Here is a 26397-nt window from a genome sequence, read left to right on the forward strand (position 1 = left end):
TCAAGGTTATCGACTGGCAACTTTCTAACACACCCACTTCAATAATGTGTTTTGTTTTCCTTTGCTCCCCTCGTCCCACAGAACCTTTGCCAGTAATGAGAAGGCACAAACTGAAGATAAACTAAAAAGTAGATGTGAAATGTCTTTACATAGATGGTGATTAGGAAGTGAAATTATCTGCCACCAGCTGTTTAAACAAATTTATGGGCTCTGCTTTAAGAGAATTATACAATTGCTTGAATAAGTGGAATATTGGACTGTAGGGAATGAGCTGGGCAGTGGGATTAGATTAGGTGGCACAGACTTGATGGGCCAAATGGGCTGTTTCTGTGCTGTAGCATTCTGTGGTGTTGATCACTGGTGGTGGGAACAATTTGAGGTGATAAATTGATAGTGTCGCACACCATTGAAGTATCACATGTCATTGAAGATCGTTGGGTTTTATTCTCCCCTGTCCATAGTATATCGGTGCTAGTGCATTAAATACACCTCGTGACAACACAGCACTTGCTCTGAATAGCAAAGGTTTAGCTGATCACTTGCATGTAAATTGCTGTCTTGCATATTTATTTTCATGTTAGGGTTATAACTCTGCATTTGTCCTGCTTCAGACAACACTAATCCAAGCTCATTGTCCTGGCTATTGAGTGAATACCTGGAGAATTCCGAGATCTCGAAGCGGGGTAAAGGCCGGGCTGCCATATTCAATTCCAGGGTCCGTCGTCTCTGTCACCTTCTGGTTCACGTAGATACCAGCCGGATGGAAATAGAGGAGCTGAAACCAGCCACTAAACCTGGTAAGAGTACTGACCGTGAATACTGCGCACATCTCTTTTTTGTTCTCGGAATGTGGGCGACGCTGGCAAGGCCACACTTACTGCCCATCTGGATTTGCTCTGAGGGTTTTAAGAGTCACCAATGTTGGCTGTCCTTTTATACTTGGATGGTGTTTGCAAACAGGGAAGTCTTGCAGCAGTTATACAGGGTATTGGTGAGGCCACACCTGGAATACTGCGTACAGTTTTGGTTTCCATATTTAAGAAAGGATATACTTGCTTTGGAGGCAGTTCAGAGAAGGTTCACTAGGTTGATTCCGGAGATGAGGGGGTTGACTTATGAGGAAAGGTTGAGGAGGTTGGGCCTCTACTCATTGGAATTCAGAAGAATGATCTTATCGAAATGTATAAGATTATGATGGACTTGACAAGGTGGATGCAGAGAGGATGTTTCCACTGATAGAAACATAGAAAATAGGTGCAGGAGTAGGCCATTTGAGCCTGCACCGCCATTCAATAAGATCATGACTGATCATTCCCTCAGTACCCCTTTCCTGCTTTCTCTCCATAGCCCTTGATCCCCTTAGCCGTAAGGGCCATATCTAACTCCCGCTTGAATATATCCAATGAACTGGCATCAACAACTCTCTGCTGCAGGGAATTCCACAGGTTAACAATTCTCTGAGTGAAGAAGTTTCTCCTCATCTCAGTCCTAAATGGTCTACCCCTTATCTTAAGACTATGTCCCCTGGTTCTGGACTTCCCCAACATCGGGAACATTCTTCTCGCATCTAACCTGTCCAGTCCCGTCCGAATCTTATACGTTTCTATTAGATCCCCTCTCATCCTTCTAAACTCCAGTAAATAAAGGTCCAGTTGATCCAGTCTCTCCTCATATGACAGTCCAGCCATCCCTGGAATCAGTCTGATGAACCATCGCTGCACTCCCTCAATAGCAAGAATGTCCTTCCTCAGATTAGGAGACCAAAACTGTACACAATATTCCAGGTGAGGCCTCACCAAGGCCCTGTACAACTTGCAGTAAGACCTCCCTGCTCCTATACTCAAATCCCCTAGCTATGAAGGCCAACATACCATTTGCCACCTTCACCGCCTGCTGTACCTGTATGCCCACTTTCAGTGACTGATGAACCATGACACCCAGGTCTTGTTGCACCTCCCCTTTTCCTAATCTGCCTTCGTGTTTTTGCCACCAAAATGTATAATCTCGCATTTATCCACATTATACTGCATCTGCCATGCGTTTGTCCACTCACCTAACCTGTCCAAGTCACCCTGCAGCCTCTTAGCGTCCTCCTCACAGCTCACACCGCCACCCAGTTTAGTGTCATCTGCAAACTTGGAGATATTACACTCAACTCCTTCATCCAAATCAAGGAGACTAGAACTAGGGGGCATAATCTTAGAATAAGAGGCCACCTGAGATGAGGAATTTCTTCTCAGAGGGTTGTAAATCTGTGGAATTCGCTGCCTCAGAGAGCTGTGGAGGCTGGGACATTGAATACAGGGAAAACTCTATCCGGATCGCTCGGAGATTCGGCAATTCCCGGTAAACAAATTCTCCGTTAGGGCGCGTTTACATTATAAAGTTAAAACTTTATAATCGGCTACAAACAGTAACAAGGCAGTTAAGTATACAAAAGATGAACATTAGCAGCATGCATGTACTTCTGCCGGACTGTAAACGTGGAGGGATGAAAGCTGCACTGGGAGTAGCTGCAGGTGGCCTTGAGGAGGAGATTGTCTAGCTCCGAGGTTCTGGAGCGCGCTCTCCGAGCTGCATTCTGTGCCTGGAACCCGGTGTCGGCACTGCCCCTGTTCCCAACGTCAGCGGCGGCCGCGAGAGACCCTGTTCCCAAAGGCAGCAATGCGCCCACACCAGCAAAGCAAGGGCAGAGGAGTGATTTTGCAACGGAAGGATCGACAACAGCTGAGTGATTTGCTCTTCCAGGTTACCGTTCAGGTGGCACAGTAGCAAATGAAACCTTTTCATTGGTTAAAATGAGCTCCATGCTAATCAAAAACAGCCAGTGAAAAGTGGCAACGTAATATTTTAAATTCCGTTACAGCGGGTTTTCCATTAGCTCCGTCTCCGGATAAGCGAGAGTTCCCTGTATATTTAAGGCAGAGATAGACAGTTTCTTAACCGATAAGGGGTTATGGAGAGTGGGCAGGGAAGTGGACCTGAGTCTATGATCGGATCAGCCATGATCGTATTAAATGGCGGAGCAGGCTCGAGGGGCTGTATGGGACTATTTCTTATGCCCTTCACAAAACTATTTCTCGTTCTGCACTCGAGGCTGCGGGATTGTTGATGCGGGAAATGGGAACGTGTGTGTGTGATCAGGTAGGCCCCTCTGAACTGGGGCTGAGACACCTGTTGGGGCAGAGTGGAGGGTGCTGGACTCTGGCTGTGTGCTAAGGCTACACTAGGAATGCTTGATGCTTACACTCAGTGTCCAAAATTGGAGGAGTTCCATTCCTTAGCGCCACGTCATTCATCTTGATGAGCACAGAAAAGATTTTTAAAAAGATGGCAACGCAAGTTGTAGCACTCGAGTGAGCTGTTGAAGCATTGGGTGTATACTCGGTCTTCTCCTGCACTGGGTTTCCCATTACAGGCAGGCTCCTCGAGGGATGGAGAAGAAAAGTCAAATGGGGAGTCTCAGCTGTGTACACAACTCCCCTCCAACAAGAACAACACAGTGAAGGTGGAGAATGGGGAAGGCTGTATACTCTGGTGTGGATCTTGGCCTTTGTATTGCAGTATAGAATACAATTAAAATGATGCTATGTTGAGCCCGAGTATAATTGTTGTGATTTCTCTTCAGTTATTGCAGCGCTCTCTTAACTAAGCCCATCACGCAGCATGTCGCCACTTCTTGGGTTAATTTGTTCCAATAAGCCCGATCCCGCCCCAGAATTCCTTCATTGAATTTTGAGTGAGGCACAAACTTTCTTTGCTCTCCCTGATCTTTGTGTTGCTGGGTTACAGAATTCCTGCTGTCAGGATATGGTGGGTGGCTTCCAATGCTCCATCAGTGTTGCTCGTTAGGATTTGCCAAGTATACCTGAGTGACCCAGCGGGGAAGGCCGAGCTACAGTCGGGGGGCGAATGTGACTCAGAGCTTTGACGTGGAATGGGAAAGCTCCTGTTGCCTTGCAGTCCTGTTTAGTGAGTCTCTCTGAAAATGGGCTACAGTTCCAAGCTATGGTTAAAATAACTTGATGCAAGTCACCCAGAGTCGGCCAGTGTTGTGTAATCATGTTGCGTTTGTGTTGCAGATGGTAAAAATAAATCAAAAGATAGCAGCAGCTCTGCATCTGCGAAAGGGCCACCAGTGAGCAAGCCCAGCAGTATCACTGGGATAGCACAGTGCTGGCACGGAGTCGTACAGCAACAGGTAACAACAACTTGTATTTATATAGCGCCTTTAACGTAGTAAAAAGTCCCAAGGTGCTTCACAGGAGTGTTAGAAGACAAAAGCATGAGTTCGGGGTCCAGGGGCAGCACGGACCAGCCCACACCGCGATATGTGCGCACTAGGTCCGTGCAGCAGAGCTGGTCTCCAGTCATCCTGGTTGATCCTTGCCACTGGACCAAGACCTAGCTCTGTCAAGCCCGTGTGGTGGTTGGTGTGCAACGGCCACCACATGTTAAAAAGAACCCAAGCACAGGCATCTTCCACCCTTCAGGATGTAGTTCAGGACCTGCAATATTAGGTCCTTCGTTGAAACACTGTGAACTCATCCTTTTTTGGCGTGGAAGCAAGTCATCCTCGCTTCGAGGGACTGCCTATGTTGATGAGACAAAAAAATATAAATTTGACACTGAGCCACAAGAAGAAATTCTGACCGATGTCCAAAAACTTGGTCAAAAAGGTGGGTTTTAAGGAGCATCTTAAAGGAGGTAGAGAGGCGGAGAGGTTCACGGAGGGAGTTGCAGAGCTTCGGGTCCAGGCAGCTGAAAGCATAGCCATCGATGGTTGAGCAGTTAAAATCAGGGATACTCGAGGGCAGAATTTGAGGAGTGCAGACATCTCGGGTTGGGGGGGGGTAGGGGGTAGATTGTGGGGCTGAAGGAGATTATAGAAATAGGAAGGGGTGAGGCCATCGAGGGATTTGTAAACAGCAACAACTTGTATTTCTATCGGCCTGCAGTCAGAATCAGGGGAAGTCATAATGGAGAACAAAGAAATGGCAGACCAATTGAACAAGTACTTTGGTTCGGTATTCACTGAGGAGGACACAAACAACCTTCCGGATATAAAAGGGGTCAGAGGGTCTAGTAAGAAGGAGGGACTGAGGGAAATCCTTATTAGTCGGGAAATTGTGTTGGGGAAATTGATGAGATTGAAGGCCGATAAATCCCCAGGGCCTGATGATCTGCATCCCAGAGTACTTAAGGAGGTGGCCTTGAAAATAGCGGATGCATTGACAATCATTTTCCAACATTCCATAGACTCTGGATCAGTTCCTATGGAGTGGAGGGTAGCCAATGTAACCCCACTTTTTAAAAAAGGAGGGAGAGAGTAAACAGGGAATTATAGCCTGACATCGGTAGTGGGTAAAATGATGGAATCAATTATTAAGGATGTCATAGTGCATTTGGAAAGAGGTGACATGATAGGTCCAAGTCAGCATGGAATTGTGAAAGGGAAATCATGCTTGACAAATCTTCTGGAATTTTTTGAGGATGTTTCCAGTAGAGTGGACAAGGGAGAACCAGTTGAGGATATAACGAGCATGGTGGATAGAGGTGTACCGATGGATGTGGTGTATTTAGATTTCCAAAAGGCATTTGATAAGGTGCCACACAAAAGGTTACTGCAGAAGATAAAGATACGCGGAGTCAGAGGAAATGTATTAGCATGGATCGAGAATTGGTTGGCTAACAGAAAGCAGAGAGTCGGGATAAATGGGTCCTTTTCTGGTTGGAAATCGGTGGTTAGTGCTGTGCCACAGGGATCGGTGCTGGGACCACAACTGTTTACAATATACATAGATGACCTGGAAGAGGGGACAGAGTGTAGTGTAACAAAATTTGCAGATGACACAAAGATTAGTGGGAAAGCGGGTTGTGTAGAGGACACAGAGAGGCTGCAAAGAGATTTAGATAGGTTAAGCGAATGGGCTAAGGTTTGGCAGATGGAATACAATGTCGGAAAATGTGAGGTCATCCACCTTGGGGGGAAAAAACACAGTAAAAGGGAATATTATTTGAATGGGGAGAAATTACAACATGCTGCGGTGCAGAGGGACCTGGGGGTCCTTGTGCATGAATCCCAAAAAGTTAGTTTTCAGGTGCAGAAGGCGAATGGAATGTTGGCCTTCATTGCGAGAGGAATGGAGTACAAAAGCAGGGAGGTCCTGCTGCAACTGTACAGGGTATTGGTGAGGCCGCACCTGGAGTACTGCGTGCAGTTTTGGTCACCTTACTTAAGGAAGGATATACTAGCTTCACTAGGCTGATTCCGGAGATGAGGGGGTTACCTGATGATGATAGATTGAGGAGACTGGGTCTTTACTCGTTGGAGTTCAGAAGGATGAGGGTTGATCTTATAGAAACATTTAAAATAATGAAAGGGATGGACAAGATAGAGGCAGAGAGGTTGTTTCCACTGGTCGGGGAGACGAGAACTAGGGGGCACAGCCTCAAAATACGGGGGAGCCAATTTAAAACCAAGTTGAGAAGGAATTTCTTCTCCCAGAGGGTTGTGAATCTGTGGAATTCTCTGCCCAAGGAAGCAGTTGAGGCTAGCTCATTGAATGTATTCAAATCACAGATAGATAGATTTTTAACCAATAAGGGAATTAAGGATTATGGGGAGCGGGCGGGCAAGTGGAGCTGAGTCCACGACCAGATCAGCCATGATCTTTTTGAATGGCGGAGCAGGCTCGAGGGGCTAGATGGCCTACTCCTGTTCCTAATTCTTATGTTCTTATGTTATGTTCTTATGTTATGTTGTTATGTTATGTTGTTATGTTATGTTGTTATGTTATGTTGTTATGTTATGTTGTTATGTTATGTTGTTATGTTATGTTGTTATGTTATGTTCTTATGTTATGTTCTTATGTTATGTTCTTATGTTATGTTCTTATGTTATGTTCTTATGTTATGTTCTTATGTTATGTTCTTATGTTATGTTCTTATGTTATGTTCTTATGTTATGTTCTTATGTTATGTTCTTATGTTATGTTCTTATGTTGATGTGGTGTATTTGGACATTTAGAAGGCTTTCGACAAGGTCCCACACAAGAGATTAATGTGCAAAGTTAAAGCACGTGAGATTGGGGGTAGTGTGCTGACATGGATTGAGAACTGGTTGGCAGACAGGAAACAAAGAGTAGGAGTAAATGGGTACTTTTCAGAATGGCGGGCAGTGACTAGTGGGGTATCGCAAGGTTCTGTGCTGGGGCCCCAGCTGTTTACATTGTACATTAATGATTTAGACGAGGGGATTAAATGTAGTATCTCCAAATTTGCGGATGACACTAAGTTGGGTGGCAGTGTGAGCTGCGAGGAGGATGCTATGAGGCTGCAGAGTGACTTCTATAGGTTAGATGAGTGTGCAAATGCATGGCAGATGAAGTATAATGTGGATAAATGTGAGGTTATCCACTTTGGTGGTAAAAACAGAGAGACAGACTATTATCTGAATGGTGACAGATTAGGAAAAGAGGAGGTGCAACGAGACCTGGGTGTCATGGTACATCAGTCATTGAAGGTTGGCATGCAGATACAGCAGGCGGTTAAGAAAGCAAATGACATGTTGGCCTTCATAGCAGGGGTATTTGAGTACAGGGGCAGGGAGGTGTTACTACAGTTGTACAGACCTTGGTGAGGCCACACCTGGAGTATTGTGTACAGTTTTGGTCTCCTAACTTGAGGAAGGACATTCTTGCTATTGAGGGAGTGCAGCGAAGGTTCACCAGACTGATTCCCGGGATGGCGGGACTGACATATCAAGATAACCTGGATCAACTGGGCTTGTATTCACTGGAGTTCAGAAGAATGAGAAGGGATCTCATAGAAACGTTTAAAATTCTGACGGGTTTAGATAGGTTAGATGCAGGAAGAATGCTCCCAATGTTGGGGAAGTCCAGAACCAGGGGTCACAGTCTTAAGGATAAGGGGTAAGCCATTTAGGACCGAGATGAGGAGAAACTTCTTCACCCAGAGAGTGGTGAACCTGTGGAATTCTCTACCACAGGAAGTTGTTGAGGCCAATTCACTAAATATATTCAAAAAGGAGTTAGATGTAGTCCTTACGACTAGGGGGATCAAGGGGTATGGCGAGAAAGCAGGAATGGGGTACTGAAGTTGAATGTTCAGCCATGAACTCATTGAATGGCGGTGCAGGCTCAAAGGACTGAATGGCCTACTCCTGCACCTATTTTCTATGTTTCTATGCTTATCTGAAGTAAAGGTAGCACTGTGCATGGACTTCCTTTCAGACTATGAAAGTACGAGTATGTTGGGGCTTATCCACAGAAGTGTTAAATGTGGGAACGCAGGGCAGAGGGAAGAAAGACTTTCATTGATGGAACACTTCCACATCTCGCCCTTCACATCCAGTGAATTACTCTGAAGTACAGTAACCATTTGCACACACCAGATCTCTCAAACAGCAATGAGATGATGACCAGTCAGTCCCTTTGATGGAGAATTGTTGGTAAAACACCTAGAGAGCTCCATGCTCTTTGAGCAAATGCCCTGCAATTGTTACCATCCACCTGAACCACTGCAGCAGGGGGATGGGGCCTTGGTTTAATGTCTAATTTGAAACAGGGCACCTCTGGCATTGCAGTGCCAGCCTAGATTATGTGCTGAAGCTGATCAATGAGACTTGAATTAGGGCCTCTTGACTTGTGTGTCCGTACTACTCACTGAGCTGGGTTGATGTGAGACGCTCACTGGAAGGACAATAACATTTTTACTCTACCTTAACGTTGAACTTAGGAGATGTGTTGAGTACGTTTTGTCACTCGAGTACCATAGTAAAGGATGATGAGGGGCTGAATGTGCTGCTTAAGCATTTGTAAATTGAAAAATAAAATGTGAAATGCTGGTAAAATTCACCTTCACCTCTCACCAATAACCTGTGCCATGGCTCATTTGATGGAGTGTTGCTTTAATTCATTGTGTAATATCAGAATATGAGTGAAACTGTTAATACTGCCAGTTGCAGAAAGGTGTGTCGTGGTATTTTTACTGACCCCACACCTTGTGCGTGCGCCTTTCACCATTTGTTTCTGGCCGTGTTTCTTCCTGTTAGGTAAAACGATTCCTGGATGGAGCGTGGAACTCTCCCGATTTTGTCGAACGCTACAGGGACATGTACCTGAAGTTAAAGAATGCCATGGAGGAACTGTTTGGACAGCAGATGGCCTTTGTATTAGCACTGCGCAAGGGCTTCTCGGCAGCACTCCTCCAGCTATCCCACCTCACAGCCATGCACGTAAGTGAAAATGCAAGCTGCTCACCGTCGAAACAATTGCAGCTCAAGCCTGCCCTTCTGAAAGGACTCAATTGCAGCATCTTGCAGAACCACCACCACCAGACAGACTTGACAGCTTTACATAGAATTAGATTAAAATACACAACGCAGAGCTAGTCTGTGCTGGTGTTTCTGCTCCAAATCTCAGCAGGTCAGGCAGCATCTGTGGCGAGGCAGCAGAGTTAGCGTTTCGGATCGATGACCTGTCGTCTGACGTTAACTCTGCTTCTTCTCCACAGCTGCTGCCTGACCTGAGATTTCCAGCATTTTCTGCTTTTTTTTTCCCAGATTCCAGCCTCTGCAGTATTTTACTTTTGTGTTTATACTCCACATGAGTCCCTTCCCATTTTATCTATCTCATTTCAGCCTTTCATTCTATTCCCTTTTCTCTCAAATACTCTAGTTTCCTTTTGAAAGCATTAACGCTATTTGCCTCAACTATTTCCTGAGGTAGCGAGTTCCACATTCTAACCACTGTCTGAGTAAAGACATTTTTCCTTGTATCCCTGTTGGATTTAATAGTAACTATCTTGAATTTATAGCCTCTAGCTCTAGTATAAAGCTGGTGTGCAGACTGCTCATTGTTAAAGCACAATCTATTTAAAAATAAAACCCTCGAGTGTACATTGAGTTCACTCCTGGTACATTCTGTTCTGCAATGCTTTGCAAGATTTTTTGTTGAGCAGCATCAGCATCGAGTCAATTCCCAGAGTTCCGGTCAGCATCAAGGAAAGAGTAGGAGAGGTCTGATTAGGTGGCACTATACTTTGATGTTGAGAGCCTGCAAATGGAGGAAGGGCAGACTGAGGGTGAGGTGTAAGGAGTTGCACAGTTTTGAGGCCCTGGGATTCGAGTTTAGAGGAGGCTCTTGTGCAATAAGTGGATGCCAGTCCAGTGAGTGTGGAGGAAGACACTGTAGGAGACCATGTTAGATTGGGAGGGACAGTTGTATAATCATTTGCCTTATTGACAGTTGTGCAGGTAAGACATCATGCAATCAGTGAGGACTCCATGGTATTGATCTCGGAGATTGCTCTGTAAGGGAGAGCTCACTAAAATCCATTTTTACCCAGTTTTATTTCACTATAAATGAATATTTTTTGGGTGATGGTTTTCATTTAAAAATGCAAACAAATCCCTTCCAAATTAGGCAAATCCCAGCTCCTGAAATGTGCTCCTGTTTTACTGCTGAAAGGCTGAGATGTGCTGAGCACGCCTGGGGCATCAGCACAGTTCGCCCGACACACATCGCACTGTACTTACCCTGCTGACACCACATGATGGCTGTGTATCGCATCTTCTGTCATCGAGGGTTTCGCATTTCCTCTTTGGCCACAGAGCTTCATTTTGACCTGGCAAATTATATATTTATTTTCATGTAGACGGCCCCAGACAGCGATGCAGATGATTGTGGTAACGTGTAAGCTGCAGAAAGTGATTTAGGAATGTTGCGATGAAACAGATTAAGCTTCTGTTAACTAACACTATAATTGGTCGGGAGCTCATGGCAGAGTAAGGGGAACACTGCAGCTTCTCACTGCACTGGCATGACACTGGGAGCCCTGTGTCCCTGGGTAGACCCATGTTTCAAAAGTCTGACGGGTTTACAGTGCCATAGCAAGGTGGCACCATATGTCTGGTTGTGCTGCCCACATGTACATATCTACTGCCTATGGACACTGATCAGACCAATGCACAGGCGGACTGCTAACCTGGGAAGTGGCACAGCTGTTCTACCAAATTTACTGATCACCCACCCTGAGGAAAATGAATGGGGAGGGGAGGGTGGTGGGGGGGGGGGGGGGTGTCGAGGGGAGGGGAGCGGACAGCCAAGTCCCGAAGGAGGTGGCGACCAGATTTGCTGGGGGTTTAAGAGCTGCTTTCGTCCCCAGAAGCGTCGGGCTGTGGCTAAGACTTAATTTATTCTGTTTGATACATAATATAGCAAATAAACAAAGTAATGGGGTCGACGTGTATATTTAGAATGTAGCTGATCAGAAGTGAGGGTGAGTTGGAAAGTCTGAGTTTACACACGTACTGTGTCGATGATTTGGATTGAAAACTCTGGTTTGAGATCTGCAACGTCCCTACTGAGGTTGAGAGCAGAACAAATAGTTCATGTTACTTTAGTGAATTTTGATGCTGCAGTACCACAACTCTGCCTCTAGAGACTGATAGAGTTTGAGGAACACACCAGCAGCTTGGCATGGCAGAACGTGAGTACAGTAATACCACCGAGAATACTTCAGCTGCTCTTTCATATTCTGCTGGCATCTGGAACGTGGGTCTCATGCAGCCTGAGTTAACGTGAACCTGACTTGTTATGAAGGCCGGTCCCGATGACCCATTTTTTTCTGGGTCTACCTGACCAAGTCTTCCTTGCATTTATATAACCTCCAAATGGTTACAGGCAGGGAGTGACACAGACTGGCTGCACTGTGTGGTAAAGGCAGAGAGTGACACAGTTAGACCGGCTGCACTGTCCATGGTAAAGGCAGAGAGTCACACAGTTAGACCGGCTGCACTGTGGGGTAAAGGCAGAGAGTCACACAGTTAGACCGGCTGCACTGTGGGGTAAAGGCAGAGAGTCACACAGTTAGACCGGCTGCACTGTGGGGTAAAGGCAGAGAGTCACACAGTTAGACCGGCTGCACTGTGGGGTAAAGGCAGAGAGTCACACAGTTAGACTGGCTGCACTGTCCATGGTAAAGGCAGAGAGTGACACAGTTAGACCGGCTGCACTGTGTGGTAAAGGCAGAGAGTCACACAGTTAGACCGGCTGCACTGTGTGGTAAAGGCAGAGAGTCACACAGTTAGACCGGCTGTGCACTCCCTGCTGAAGGCTGGGATTGTCTCTGTTGACTTGCATTCCCACAACCACCGGTGCTTTGTAAAAGCAGCTTTTGTTGTTCGATTGGCTCAATTTGTGTGAATGGAAGTTGTTGTTCTGTTTTGTGCTTTGTGCCGTGCCAGTGAAAAGTTACTGTGTCTCCTGTTGACAGATAGAGAAATCTGCCCTCATGTCACAGAATGGATATGATTCATTTAATTCATTTTTGTTTTGATAATATTTGCCTTCTCACAATATTCCTGCACAGTGCTAGTCTGTGCTAATTTATGTCTTTATTATTTTTCCACATTTCAGATCAGGATTGCTAGACTGTGCTCAATGGGATTGTAGTTTTTTTTTAACTACTGTGGACTTGTGTTCATTTAGAAATTGATTTAGAATGGCTAAACAAGAAGTGGTTTTACATCACATCTCACAACAACTTAGATTTTTATAATGCCTTTCACATCGTAAATCATCCCTAGGCCCTTCAGAAGCAGCATCTAAGATGGGAATATTAGAAGGGGTGACTATACGTGGCTAAAGAGATGGGTTTTAAGGAGGCTCCTAAAGAAGGAGACGGAGTTGGAGAGGCCGGGGGGTTTGGGGAGGGAATTCCCGCGTGTGGGGCCTGGATGGCCGGAGGCACGGCTGCCGATGGTGGGGCTTGGGGGATGCACAAGAGGCCAGAGTCGGAGGGATGCAGAGTTCTGGGGGAGGGGAATTATAGGGCTCGAGAGATTACAGAATGATGAAGGGGTGAAGCCATGAAGAGATTGAGACTAAAAGCAGAAAATGCTGGAAATACTCAGCAGGTCAGGCAGCACCTGAGGAGAGAGAAGCAGAGTTACATTTTCAGTTTGATGACCTTTCATCAACCCAAAACGTTAACTCTGCTTCTCTCCTCAGATGCTGCCTAACCTGCTGAGTATCTCCAGCATTTATTTTCTGCTTTAATTTCAGATTTCGAGTATCTGCAGTGTTTTGCCTTTGTGCAAGAGATTTCGACCCATGGATTGAAGGCATTGTTGGACTGGGAGTCAAACTCAGTCCGCAAGGACAGCTGATAAGTGTGCAAGATAGGTGACGGGCTACAGGTTTTTGGTTGAACTCAAGTTTATGGAGGGAAGTGGATGGAAGGCCAGCCAGAAGAGCATTGGGATAGTCAAGTCAGGCGGTAACAAAGGGTGGGTCACAGCAGCTGGTGGGTTGAGGCAGGGCCAAGGACTGGCGAGGTGACTGAGCTGGAATTGGGGGAGGATATGGGGATGGGATCAACAGTCTGGTTCAACCTGAGCAAGTGCCTGGGAGGGGGATGGAGTTTGTGGTGGGGGCTTCAGTCTGCTCAGTGTTTAAATCGAGGAAATACCACCTCATCCTAAACTAGGTATCAGGGCAGTGTCGGTGTTGTGGCAGTGAGGAAACTTAATTGGAGAGACTCGAACACAGTTGTTGAAGGATAGACACCGATTTTAGAGGCAACAAAACATGTTTAAGGCATTTGTAGAGGAAAAGGATGTTGGCGATGTGATCGTTTGCAAGGACAGAGGGGTCGAGGGTAGTATTTTTGAGGGAGGAGGTGATGGCAGTTTTGAAAGGGAGGGGGACAGTACTGGAAAGGGAACCAGTTACTATCTCGGTTAATGGGGGACAGGAAGGGGAGCTGGGTGGTCAGTAGTTCAGTGAGAATGGGATCAAGAGAGCTGGCGGTGTGTGTCATGGACAAGATGAGCTCGGAGAGGGCAGGAGGAGAGATGGAGGCTGAGGTGGTGAAGGGCACGTGGGGCATGTTTACTAATTGGTGAAGTTTCCTGTAAAAGAGAGCTTGTCTGAAATGTAACCGTCTGTTCTTTAGGTCAGTGAGCGGTTTGCACAGTACATCGATCAACGCATCCAGGAGAGTGAGATGAACACGAGTAATGTAGAAACACTAAACCAGCTGCAGCAGTTCTTGGAGCCCATGCTGTTCCTCTCGGGACTCGAGCTAGCCAATATCTTTGAACATTTCTACAGGTACTGAGAATAGATTTCAGAAATGGTGATGAGGGAAATTATGGCTTGGTTATCGGTTCAAGTTCCCAGCGGTTTGGTAGCCGTTCGCTGACGGTGCTCAGCTCTATTCGCAGTTCCTGAGATAATGAATCCATGCTCACAAGCAACAAGACCTGGACAACATCCAGGCTGCCGCTGATAAGTGGCAAGTAACATTCATGTCACATCAGTGCCAGGCAATGGCCATCTCCAACAAGGAAGAGCAGAGCTGCCTCCCCATGACATTTAATGGCATTACCAACGGCAAATCCCCATCTCCAACATCCTGGGGGTCACTATTGACCAGTAACTCAGTCACATAAATGCCATGGTTATTAGAGCAGGTTAGAGGCTGGATGTTCTGTGGTGAGTGGCTGACTGCCCAAGGCACAAACCAGGAGTGTGATGGAATGCTCTCTGTTTGGATGGTGCAGCTCCAACAACACTCAAGAAGCTTGACCCTATTCAGGACAAAGCAGACTGATTGATTGGCACCCCATCTACCACTTTAAATATTCACTCCCTCCACCAATGTGGCAGTGTGTACCATCTGTAAGCTGCACTGCAGCAACTTACCGAGACTGCTTTGGCAGCACCTCCCAAACCCACGACCTCCACCGGCTAGGAGGACAAGGTGCTTGGGAACACTATCACCTCCAAGTTACACACCCTCCCGTCTTGAACATCAGTGTTCCTTCATTGTCCCCTGGGTCATTATCCAAGAACTCCCCACCTCACAGCACTGTGGGAGTACCTTCATCCCACGGACTGCAGCGGCTCGAGAATAAGGCTCACCACCACTTTGAGGGCAACTCCAGATGGGCAATGGAAAAAAAACATCTTAAAATAAACCTTTGGTGCTGCTGTTTATCTGAGCTGCTGTTTCTCTTTGACAGGTACTACCTGGCGGATCGGCTTCTGGGCCAGGGGAAGGTGTGGCTGGAGCGAGCTGTGATCGATCACTTCGGAACCTGTTTCCCCAGCAGGTACCCCCAGCAGATGCTGAACAATCTGACCGAGTCCGACGAGCTGCAGCAGGAGTTTCACCTCTACAGGCTACAGCAGCTCGACAAGAAACTGGAGGACCTGGATGACGAAGTGAGTGTGGAATATCCAACTAATACTTGGGGAGAAGGGTGGGAGGGAGTCCTTTCAAAACAAATCAATACATTTCCTGCAGTTTTTTTTTTTAAAAGAATTTTGATTCAGAAGGAAATGGCTTGGAGAAGCTGCTGCTGGAAATTGTGTGAGGCACCGGAGTTGATATGCCCTGGGTTAATGATATAACTTCAGGTTAAATCACTTCCCTCAGCTTCTTTGGATCTACAGTGGCAATCTTGTCTCTGAACGCGACCTGTTGTTCGTTCATTCATCGTCAGTCCCTCGGAATCGAGGAAGACTTGCTTCCACTCTAAAAATGAGTCCTTAGGTGGCTGAACAGTCCGATACAAGAACCACAGTCCCTGTCACAGGTGGGACAGATAGCCGTTGAGGGTAAGGGTGGGTGGGACAGGTTTGCTGCATGCTCTTTCCGCTGCCTGCACTTGATTTCTGCATGCTCTCGGCGATGAGACTCGAGGTGCTCAGCCCCCCCGGATTCACTTCCTCCACTTAGGGCAGTCTTTGGCCAAGGACTCCCAGGTGTCAGTGGGGATGTTGCACTTTATCAGTGAGGCTTTGAGGGTGTCCTTGTAATGTTTCCTCTGCCTATCTTTGGCTCGTTTGCCGTGAAGGAGTTCCAAGAAGAGTGCTTGCTTTGGGAGCCTCGTGTCTGGCATGCGAACAATGTGGCCTGCCCAGCGGAGCTGATCAAGTGATGTCAGTGCTTCAATGCTGGGGATGTTGGCCTGGTCGAGGACACTAACGTTGGTGTATCTGTCCTCCCAGGGGATTTGCAGGATCTTGCGGAAACATCGTTGGTTGTATTTCTCCAGCGACTTGAGGTGTCTACTGTACGTGGTCCATGTTTCTGAGCCATACAGGAGGGCAGGTATTACTACAGCCCTGTAGACCATGAGCTTGGTGGCACAGTGAGTTGATGCCAGATCTTACTGACTTCTGCCCCTTTCCATTTCCAGCAGAAGTGACCTCCAGGTTACCTCGACTGGGTGTGTTCTACTTAGAAGTTGGTTGGGTGCAAGTGTAATTAAGGAATCTGCTCCTGGAATGAATGGCACAAAAATGACCATGAAAAATGAAGCATTGGGTAGTTTCCAGTGGGTCTGACCAAAACAACAGTGATTCGACTGAGCAAAGCGACTTATTCACTCGTCTCATCTTCCGATGCTCTGTGAAAACCCACATGTTCCCACATCAGTTTCGAACAGACTGCAGCGGTACATTCAGTAGCAGAAGCTGTCAAGCAAATGTTTTCTTTATCCATTCTGGCCTATGGCATTAAATTGATGCACTATATTTGAAGACATTTACTGGATGTATAATAGCTGCATAGTTTTATATAGGTTTCTCCATCCTAATGAGCTGTACTTGATATTAAATGGTTCTATTGCAGGGCTTATTTTAAAATCCGTAAAAACTTGTGCCAAAAATATTCTTGCTGCTGTGCTTCATTATGACTTTAAAGAAATGACCTCATTTTTGGGAATCAAGTTTAAATTAGACTCTGGTACAGATAAAACAAGCCTCATTGCCTTGAATCCAGTCTTTGGCTAACTGAGATAGACAGAAAAGGAGTTAGTAATTGTAAAGTTGAGAATAGGCAGGGATGATTAAGTGTAATTAGGCACTTAACTCAAAAATGCCTTATAATGTGGCTGAGCGAAGTATGTGTATTTGATGAAAACTTTCTTTGTTTAGGCCCTAAGATGGCTTTGTTCTCGACTGTTTGGCTGCACAAAATATTGCCTGTATCTAATTTAAAATGTAAGCGAGTGTTCTTTAAATTGCATCATGTGACTGGCCCAGTCAAAGATGTTACGTTCAAGGATAGGCACTAAAATAATCACACTTCTCAGCTTTAGCATCCAGCAGCCGCCTTGCTCAGTGATTTTATATTGTAGTACCTAGCCATTGCAATGGTGTCCTGATTGGGATTCTGATTGAAAATTCATGCTTTAATGTTCTGTAAAATTATATTTGGACCATTAGCTCATAAGCCTTATGGAGTGTTCCTTTCCGAGGTACAATGCATCCGTCCCACTCAGCATGCATCTGTTGCCTGTATTTTATTCCCTCGCCAGTACTGCCTGCCCTCCACATCTTGTGCCTTGTGCATTCGTAACCAAATAGATGAGTTGACGGCACATATAGATACAAATGGGTATGATCTGATGGCCGTTACAGAGACGTGTTTGCAAGTTGACCAGGACTGGGAACTAAATATTCAGGGGTACTTGACAATTCGGAAGGACAGACAGAAAGGAAAAGGAGGTGGGGTAGCTCTGTTAATAAAGGATGGGATCAGTGCATTAGTGAGAAACGATATAGGCTCAGGATCAAGATGTTGAATCAGTTTGGGTGGAGATAAGGAATAATAAAGGGGAAAAAGTCACTGATGGGCGTAGTCTATAGGCCCTCTAACAGTAGCTACACTTTTGGACGGAGTATAAATCAAGAAATAATGGAGGCTTGTAAAAAGGAACGGCAATAATCATGGGTGATTTTAACCTTCATATTGATTGGACAAAGCAAATTGGCCAGGGTAGTCTTGAGGAGGAGTTCATAGAGTGTATCCAGGATAGTTTCCTTGAGCAGTACATTGCGGAACGAACCAGCGAGCAGACTATCTTGGATCTAATACTGTGTAATGAGGCAGGATTAATAAATTATTTCGTAGTAAAAGATCCTGTAAGAATGAGTGACCATAATATGGTTGAATTTCAAATTCAGTTGGAGGGAGAGAAAGTTCGTTCTCAAACTAGTGTCCTAAGCTTAAATAAAGGAGACTACAAAGGTATGAGGGCAGAGTTAGCTAAAGTGGACTGGGAAAATAGACAAAAGTATGGGACGGTTGATGAGCAGTGGCAGACATATAAGGAGATATTTCATAACTCGCAACAAAAATATATCCCAATGAGAAGGAAAGACTGTAAGAGAAAGGATAACCATCCGTGGCTAACTAAGGAAATAAGGGAGGGTGTCAAATTGAAAACAAAGGCATACAATGTGGCCAAGACTAGTGGGAGGCCAGAGGATTGGGAAATTTTTTAAAGCCAGCAGAGAGAACGACTAAAAATATGATTAAAAGAGGGAAGATAGATTATGAAAGTAAACTAGCTCGAAATATTAAAACAGATAATAAGAGTTTCTACACGTACATAAAAAGAAAAAGAGTGGCTAAAGTAAATGTTGGTCCCCTGGAGGATGAGACTGGGGAATTAATAATGGAGAACAGGGAAATGACAGAGACTTTGAACAAATATTTTGTATTGGTCTTCACGGTAGAAGACACTAAAAACATCCCAATAGTGGATAATCAAGGGGCTATAGGGAGGGAGGAACTAATGAAGTAGTACTCGGTAAATTTATGGGACTAAAGGCAGACAAGTCCCCTGGACCTGATGCCTTACATCCTAGGGCCTTAAGAGAAGTGGCTGCCGAGATAGTGGATACATTGGTTGTAATCTACCAAAATTCCCTGGATTCTGGGGAGGTCCCAGTGGATTGGAAAACCGCAAATGTAATGCCCCTATTTAAAAAAGGAAGCAGACAAAAAGCCCAACATCTGTCATTGGGAAAATGCTGGTATCCATTATTAAGGAAACAGTAGCGGGACATTTGGAAAAGCATGATTCAGTCAAGCAGAGTCAGCATGGTTTTATGAAAGGGAAATCATGTTTGATAAATTTGCTGGAGTTCTTTGAGGATGTAACGAGCAGGGTGGATAAGGGGGAACCAAACAGTGAATGTGGTGTATTTGGATTTCCAGAAGGTATTTGATAAGGTGTGACATAACAGGTTACTGTACAAGATAAAAGCTTACAGGGTTGGGGGTAATATATCAGCATGGATAGAGGATTGGCTGACTAACAGAAAACAGAGAGTCGGGATAAATGGGTAATATTCTGGATGGCAAACAATGACTAGTGGGGTGCCGCAGGGATCGATGCTGGGTCCTCAATTATTTACAATCTGTATTAATGACTTGGATGAAGGGACCGATGTAATGTAGCCAAGTTTACTGATGTTACAAAGATGGGTGGGAAAGCAAATTGTGAGAAGGACGCACAAAATCTGCAGAGGGATATAGACAGGCTAAGTGAGTGGGCAAAATTTTGGCAGACGGAGTATAATGTGGGAAAATGTGAGGTTATCCACTTTGGCAGAAAAAATAGAAAAGCAAATTACAGTTTAAATGGAGAAAAATTGCAAAGTGCTGCAGTACAGAGGGACCTGGGGGTCTTTGTGCATGAAACACAAAAAGTCAGTATGTAGGTGCAGCAAGTAATCAGGAAGGCAAATGGAATGTTGGTCTTTATTGCAAGGGGGAATAGAGTATAAAAGCAGAGAAGTCCTGCTACATCTGTACAGGGTATTGGTGAGGCTACAACTGGAGTACTGCGTACAATTTTGGTCTCTGTATTTAAGGAAGGATATACTTGTCTTGGAGGCTGTTCAGAGAAAGTTCACTAGCTTGATTCCGGAGATGAGGGGGTTGACTTATGAGGAAAGGTGGCCAGGGGCCAGAGAGAGAGAGAAATGCTGGTATACAAAACACTCTTTGTCCCCCCAGCCCAAAACACACTTTCTCTCTTCCCCTCCCCCTCCCACTCCCACCCCCCCCAAAACTCTCCTCCTCTCTCCTCCTTCCCCCCCCGCCCCCAAAAACTCTCAAGCGCACACAACCACTAAATAAGAAATAGAATTGAAGTCCTACCGCGCCCGGGAACCCAGCGGGCCGGCCGGCCGGTGCGGGACGCCACTCGGCCGGGGATAGGGTGCGGCGAGATCGGGGCGTTCCTTCGGCCGGGGATAGGGTGCGGCGAGATTGGGGCGTTCCTTCGGCCGGGGATAGGGTGCGGCGAGATTGGGGCGTTCCTTCGGCCGGGGATAGGGGCTGCGAGCATCGCGTCCTGCTCACAGCCCACAGGACGCGTTGGGAGGGCAGGAGCATGTGTGCAGCCCTCACTGAGCATGCGTGCAGGTGCCGGCAGTGCTTTCTGCGCTGGCCTGTTGCTCCGCCCCCTTTCAGCCTCCACGCCACGACTTCGGGGACTCCGAAGAGCGGCCAGGATGGGGCCCCTTTTTTCTGGCGCCCTTTCCAGCGCACAAAGCCGGCGCGCTTCAGGTCAGTGCGCCAAAAAACAGCTTGGGCAATGTCGGGCCCATAGTCTTCGAATAAGGGACCGCCCATTTAAAACTGAGATCAGGATAAATTTCTTCTCTGAGGGTTGTAAATCTGTGGAATTCTCTGTCCCAGAGAGCCGTGGAGGCTGGGTCATTGAATATATTTAAGGCAGAGATAGACAGATTTTTGAACGATAAGCGAGTAAAGGGTTATGGGGAGTGGAGCTGAGTCCATGATCTTATTGAATGGTGGAGCAGCTTTGAGGGGCCAAATGGCCTACTCTTGCTCCTATTTCCTATGTTCTTATGTTGATGTCCGAAAATGCAACATGGACGCTGACGACACCCAGTTCCACCTCCCTCGACCTCTTCACAGTCTCTTCTTTCGTAAAGTAGCAGCAAATCAAATGTCAGTATCTAAGTCAGATATCCAGGCCAAAGCTTCCGGTGCAACAGTGGATACCTTGTAGGCTGATTGAACACTGCCCTCGGAGGGAATTCACAATGATGTGCTCCAGGGTCTGATTAAAAGATCCACAGTTGCTTGATGGGGATGCTTTAATTTTCCACCTGTGGAGAAGGCGGCAGCATCTACCATGACCGGTTCTGAGGCGGTTGATCGCTGTCCACAGTTTGCGAGGAAGGTTTGGTCCTTCAGGTTGTACTGTGGGGTCCTCTATAAGGAATCCATTCCGTATGTCGCTGTCCTTCCCAGCATTTCGCCATTGGTCATCAAGGCTGAGGGGAGATCGCTGAAGGGCTTCAGTGATGGTCCAAAATGGCCTTCTAGATTTGGGCCGAGTTGGTGGTCGGTTGCTCAAGTCGGCCTGGATCGGTATGTCTTCTCTGGAGACTGCATATTGGAGGCGTAGGGGTGGTGCGATGTGTACCAGCACGGCCAGCCAAGGTGTCGGTTGTGATAAAAGCGTACCGGTGATAAATCTCATAGTAGAATTCAGCTGGACATCAACGGATTTGACGTGTGGACTTGATAGCCATGTCTCTGATTTGTCACACTGCTTGGCGACATCCAGTATTCGATGAGAAGAAATTTCCTCCAATTAAATATTGGGAAGACCAAAGCTGTTGTCTTTGGTCACTGCCACAAACTGCATTGCCTGGCCTCTGACTCCATCCCTCTCCCTGGTACCTATCTGAGGCTGAATTAGATCATTCACAACCATACGGTCCTATGCGACCTTGAGGTGAGCTTCCAACCTCACATCCGCTCCATCACCAAAACCCACCTTCTTGCCCATCTCCGCCCTTGCCCCAGCTCGCCTGCTGAAACACTCATCCATGCCTTTGTTGCCTCTAGACTCGACTATTGCAACGCATTCCTGGCCGACCTCCCACCTTGCACCCTCCGTAAACCTGATCCAAAAGTCTGTTGCCCATATCCTAACTCGCACCAAGTTCTGTTAACTCATCACCCAAGTGCTCGCTGACCTACATTGTCCCAGTCCAGCAACACCTCAATTAAAAAAACATTTATCCTTGTTTTCCAAATCCCTCCATCGCCTCGCTCCTCCCTATCTTTATAACTTCCTCCAGCCCCACAACCCTCTGAGATCTCTGTGCTCTTACAATTCTGGCCTTCTCCGCATCCCCGATTTTAATCGCTCAACCACTGGTGGCCCTGCATTCAGCTGCCTAGGCCTTAGGTCTGGAATTCCTTCCCTAAACCACTCCGCCTCTCTACCTCTCCTCCTTTAAGACGCTCCTTAAAACCTACTTCTTTGACCAAGCTTTTGGTTACTTGTCCTAAAGCACAATACTTGGAGTACCGTGCACAGTTCTGGGCTCCATAACCATAAAAAGAACTGGAGAAAGTGCAACAAAAGTTTACAAGGATGATACCAGAGCGGAGAGATTCCAGCTATCGGGAAGGTTTGAACAGATTGGGGCTTTCTTTAAAAAAGAGAAGACTTCGAGGAGACCTGATAGAGGTCTTTAAAATGATTGGGTTGGACAGAGTAGCTGTGGAGAGAATGTTTCCACTTGTGGAGCATCCAAAACTAAGGGGCCGTAAATACAAGATGGATCTAACGGGAAAATGAGGAAGACCCGGCTTTACTCAGAGAGTGGTTAGAATGTGAAGCACTCTACCACAGGAAGTGGTTGAGGCAAATAACTTGGATACTTTCAAAAGGAAACTAGACGAGTACATGCGAGAAAAAGGAATCGAATATGCTGCGAGGCTGGGATGAGGTAGGTGGAATGGGAGGAGACTTGTGTGAAGTATGAACAATAAACAGCAGCACTGACTAGTTGGACCGAATGCCACATTTCTGTGCTATATATTCTATGTAAAATCTCCTTATGTGTTTGTGTTTGTTTGCTAACGCTGCTGTGAAGTTCCTTGGGATGTTTTACTACATTAACGATGCTAGCTTAATACAAGAAGTTGTAGTTGAGGTGAAAGTTTTACCCTGAACTTTCTTGTCTTGTGCAGATGATGGAAGACCAGCCATCCATAGCCGAAGGCGAAACGGATTTGAAAGTCCTGGTGCTTTCTCCGCGCTGTTGGTCCATATCATCTCTGTGTTATCAAGATGATCCCAGGACATTCTTCCCATCTGCCCTCAGCAGTTTCCTGGAGGAGTTTTCAGATTTCTACACTAATAGTTAGTATACGAGTCAATCCAAAAATGTTGTCTTTTGTGTCTGGAACTATAAAGAAAAAGCTCAAGTACAACAATTGAACCCAAATTAATAACAACCTGCTGCCAGAGTCACGAGTTACATTGCTGTATTATACAAGAGATAGAATGAAGATGGGCCCAGAAATCCCGGTTTCTCCTTCCCGCGGGTGTTTGACCAGATTTTAGAAAAAAGATGCGCACCTACCTGAAGCTGCTGCACCCAAGCGAGATCCCGGTTCTGAGGCCTCTCCTGACAGCGCGTCGCAGCGCGAGCACATCGGGACATGCGCAGGTCTGGAGCTGGAATCACATGGCTCTGGGCAGCCAATCAGGTGCAGTATATTCTCATTCGTAGTAATAGGAGTTTCGTAAGTCTGAAATGCCTATTACTATGAATGAGAAATGCCCCCAAAACACTATTAAAAGATAGAAAAATTGCATATGTTTTTATTAATTTAAATTAGTTATTAATGTATTTTAAAAAATATATATATATACCCGATTTTTAAAAAAACTTTTAAAATTATGCTTTAAAATAAACTTACTGTAGTGGGGAGGGTTTTTAACAAAATGTGTTTTTATAACTTCATTTTAAAATGTTTTTGTGTATTTTAAAACTCTTAAAAGTAGGCTATGCACCAACTTTGATCAGGCGCAAGAGTTTTGAGAACATTTGCTGGGCAAGATATTAGTAAATCCCGCAATCTTGCCCATGCAAATGTCCTCGCTCCCGATCTCCAGATGATTTGTCAAGCCAGAACTTGATAGATCGGAAAAGCCGGTTTTCAGCGCATGTGCATTGTGTGCTGAAAACCGGCTTTTGCGATGCCTTCCCGGGTCCGTAGGAACTCTGTACGGCCCTGGGGATGCTCAGATTTCTGGGCCAATATTTGCAGGGCTATGGGGAAAGAGAGTGATTAATTGGATAGCTCTTTCAAAGAGCCCACAGGCATGATGGGCCGAATGACCACTTCCTGTGCTGTATGATAAATTGGCTCCTGCTGCTTGGGACATTTTCCCATGATTTTTCTCTGAATTTCAGTCTGTGTACACTGAACAGGGCCCAAGTTTGTACAATCTCGAGCAGTGAGCCAAATCTTGGAATGAAACTCCTCAGCTCCCCATCCTAGACTGACTTTTCCCACTGAACGGCTGTCAAGGCTCCTGATACAATTTTTACAGTTTCTATTACCCTCTTGTGAGGACGCAGTGATGTAATATGTGAGTGAAGCAGTGCAAGGGACACTGGTTCGAATCGATGATCCTGCACAGTGAGTTACTCGGCTCGAATTTGGGCTATCAGAGATGTGTGGAGGTGAGGTGCTCCCATGATGTCTAGATTTTTCTGAAATGCAATAAGGCAATAATTAAAATAAACAATGCACGGGAATAAAAGCAAATTAGGTCGCTTTATTTTAATGCAACAAAGAAAGTTGTACACTGGTATCATTGTCCTTTTGTCGCTTTACTGACCTCCCTGTGGCCTGGAGAGTTGATTTCAGAATTCTTGTCCTCAGTTTCAAATGCCTCCTGTGGCCTTGTTCCACCCTATCTTGTGACCTCCCTTACAGTCCTGCTCACTAACACCAGGCTTCCTCTCTGATCTACTGCTGGTCACTACTCATTCCGCCACCATGCTCTTGCCCTCTGGAATGCCCTGTCAAGTCACCACCTCCTTGCCACCTCCTCTGCTGCTTTCAAGACTTCTTTAATACCCAAGCCTTTTGTTCCCCCATCCAAACCACCTCTTTCCTTTCCCTGTCCTATTCAGCATTCACTCTCAGCATAAAGTGCTTCAAGAAGTCTTCCTGCGCCCTGGTTGAACATGTCCTGTCGTTGTAACGGCTGAAGTCTCATCTGTTTATTTTTAATCGTATGAACTTGGCAGCTCTTTGCACGATGGGCTATAATATATTTCAGCACATTTCCTGGTTTCTATGTTTCAATACTTGAAGGAAGATGCTTGCTGACCTTGACTTTATTTCCTAACTCCAAAGTACAATAAATTGGATAAACTGATTATTTGCAGCAAGGGCTGAATGTTGTTAAACATTGTTTTCTCATTGATTCCAATCCTGCCCTGAGATTTGCAGTACATCAGTTTACAAATGGTTATTCTACTGTTAGTATTGTTCAGGAGAGTTGTAGAAATACAAGTTGTGTGTAGTACAGGTGCTCCAGGATCCATTATTACAAGGCTGTCCTTCCATTCCCAGGTCAGAATATATACGGGTTCAGCAGCACCAAGCCTCGCCGGCTGCAGTGGACGTGGCTGGGACATGCTGTCATCTCCTACGGCTCACTGACCTTGCATGTGTCCACTCTACAAATGTACATCCTGCTGCAGTTTAACGACCAGGAGGTAAGCCAGCACTGTCCGTACTGGAGGAAACCGTGTTAGAAGTTCCTGCTCCATCATTGCTGATTCTCAGGAATGCATCTCTGGCCTTGCTTCTCTTGTACACGGCACCCGTATGTGTGCCCTGTACTTTAAACTTGCTCATAACTGACCCACTTATTTACTGCTAATGGTGATGTCACATTCTAACACATTTTGAATAAATCACACCGACCTTGTTACACAAGAAGCAATTCTGTAAGCAGTTTTATTGCACTTAAAGCGATATTTAGTGCGCAATTTTCCATCATTGATTGATCTTAGTAACTAATTTATCTATTGCAATGACATGTGACTAGAAATGTTTTGACTACTTATTCGGTGTTGGCCTTTTTAAAATACATTTTTAATATAATTTATGTATAAAAACCTTTAAAGTAAAATAATAGATAAAATATGATTGAGTCCTAGCCATCAGAATATAAACACAATGAACATATCTGTTACACATTGAAAATGTTGAGAGGTTTACAATTTATTTTCAAATTCTTCAACGTTGGGTTCTGACTGACAAAATCCATTCTAAAAGTGGGGGCGTTTACCTATTATGCTTAACATTGTGAAGGGAGCATTTTCAGTGTAATTAAGAGCTCTGCTTAGAACGTATGTAATCTTCCCAAAGTTTTGTATTGCTGGACCTGATTAGTTATATCAATAAATGGTACAATTGCAAAGGGGGCACGTGGGGGGGAGGGTTATGTGCACAAATCTTTGAAGGTGGCAAGACAAGTTGATAAAGCTGTTCAAAAGCAGAGGGATCCTTGGCTTTGTAAATATAGACAGAGTACAAGTTATGCTAAACCTTTACAAATCACTGGTTAGGTCTCAGCCTGGGGTATTGTGTCCTATTGTATGCACCACATTTTAGGAAGGGTGTCAGTGCCTTGGACGGTGCAGAGGAGATTTACTGGAGTGGTAGCAGAGAATAGGAGATTTGACTGGTGTTCAA

At 45.6% G+C, this 26397-nt stretch overlaps 1 protein-coding gene across 4 annotated transcripts in view; it reads left to right on the top strand.

Annotated features, from left to right (window-relative positions):
- The window catches only part of LOC139267472 (cullin-9), a 293931-nt gene that overhangs the window by 165348 nt on the left and 102186 nt on the right, over nucleotides 1-26397 (top strand). For all 4 annotated transcript variants that reach the window (XR_011593911.1, XM_070885833.1, XM_070885834.1 and 1 more), the window contains exons 20-26: nucleotides 612-797; nucleotides 4083-4201; nucleotides 9077-9259; nucleotides 13984-14141; nucleotides 15056-15257; nucleotides 22861-23032; nucleotides 25267-25412. Coding sequence is in view for 3 of the 4 variants with exons in the window: in XM_070885833.1 (XP_070741934.1) it covers nucleotides 612-797; nucleotides 4083-4201; nucleotides 9077-9259; nucleotides 13984-14141; nucleotides 15056-15257; nucleotides 22861-23032; nucleotides 25267-25412 (1166 nt within the window). In the remaining variant the exon portion in view is untranslated. The remainder of the gene's footprint in view (nucleotides 1-611; nucleotides 798-4082; nucleotides 4202-9076; nucleotides 9260-13983; nucleotides 14142-15055; nucleotides 15258-22860; nucleotides 23033-25266; nucleotides 25413-26397) is intronic.

Source organism: Pristiophorus japonicus, chromosome 7 (genome assembly GCF_044704955.1).
Source record: "Pristiophorus japonicus isolate sPriJap1 chromosome 7, sPriJap1.hap1, whole genome shotgun sequence".
Taxonomy (NCBI): Eukaryota; Metazoa; Chordata; class Chondrichthyes; family Pristiophoridae; genus Pristiophorus; species Pristiophorus japonicus.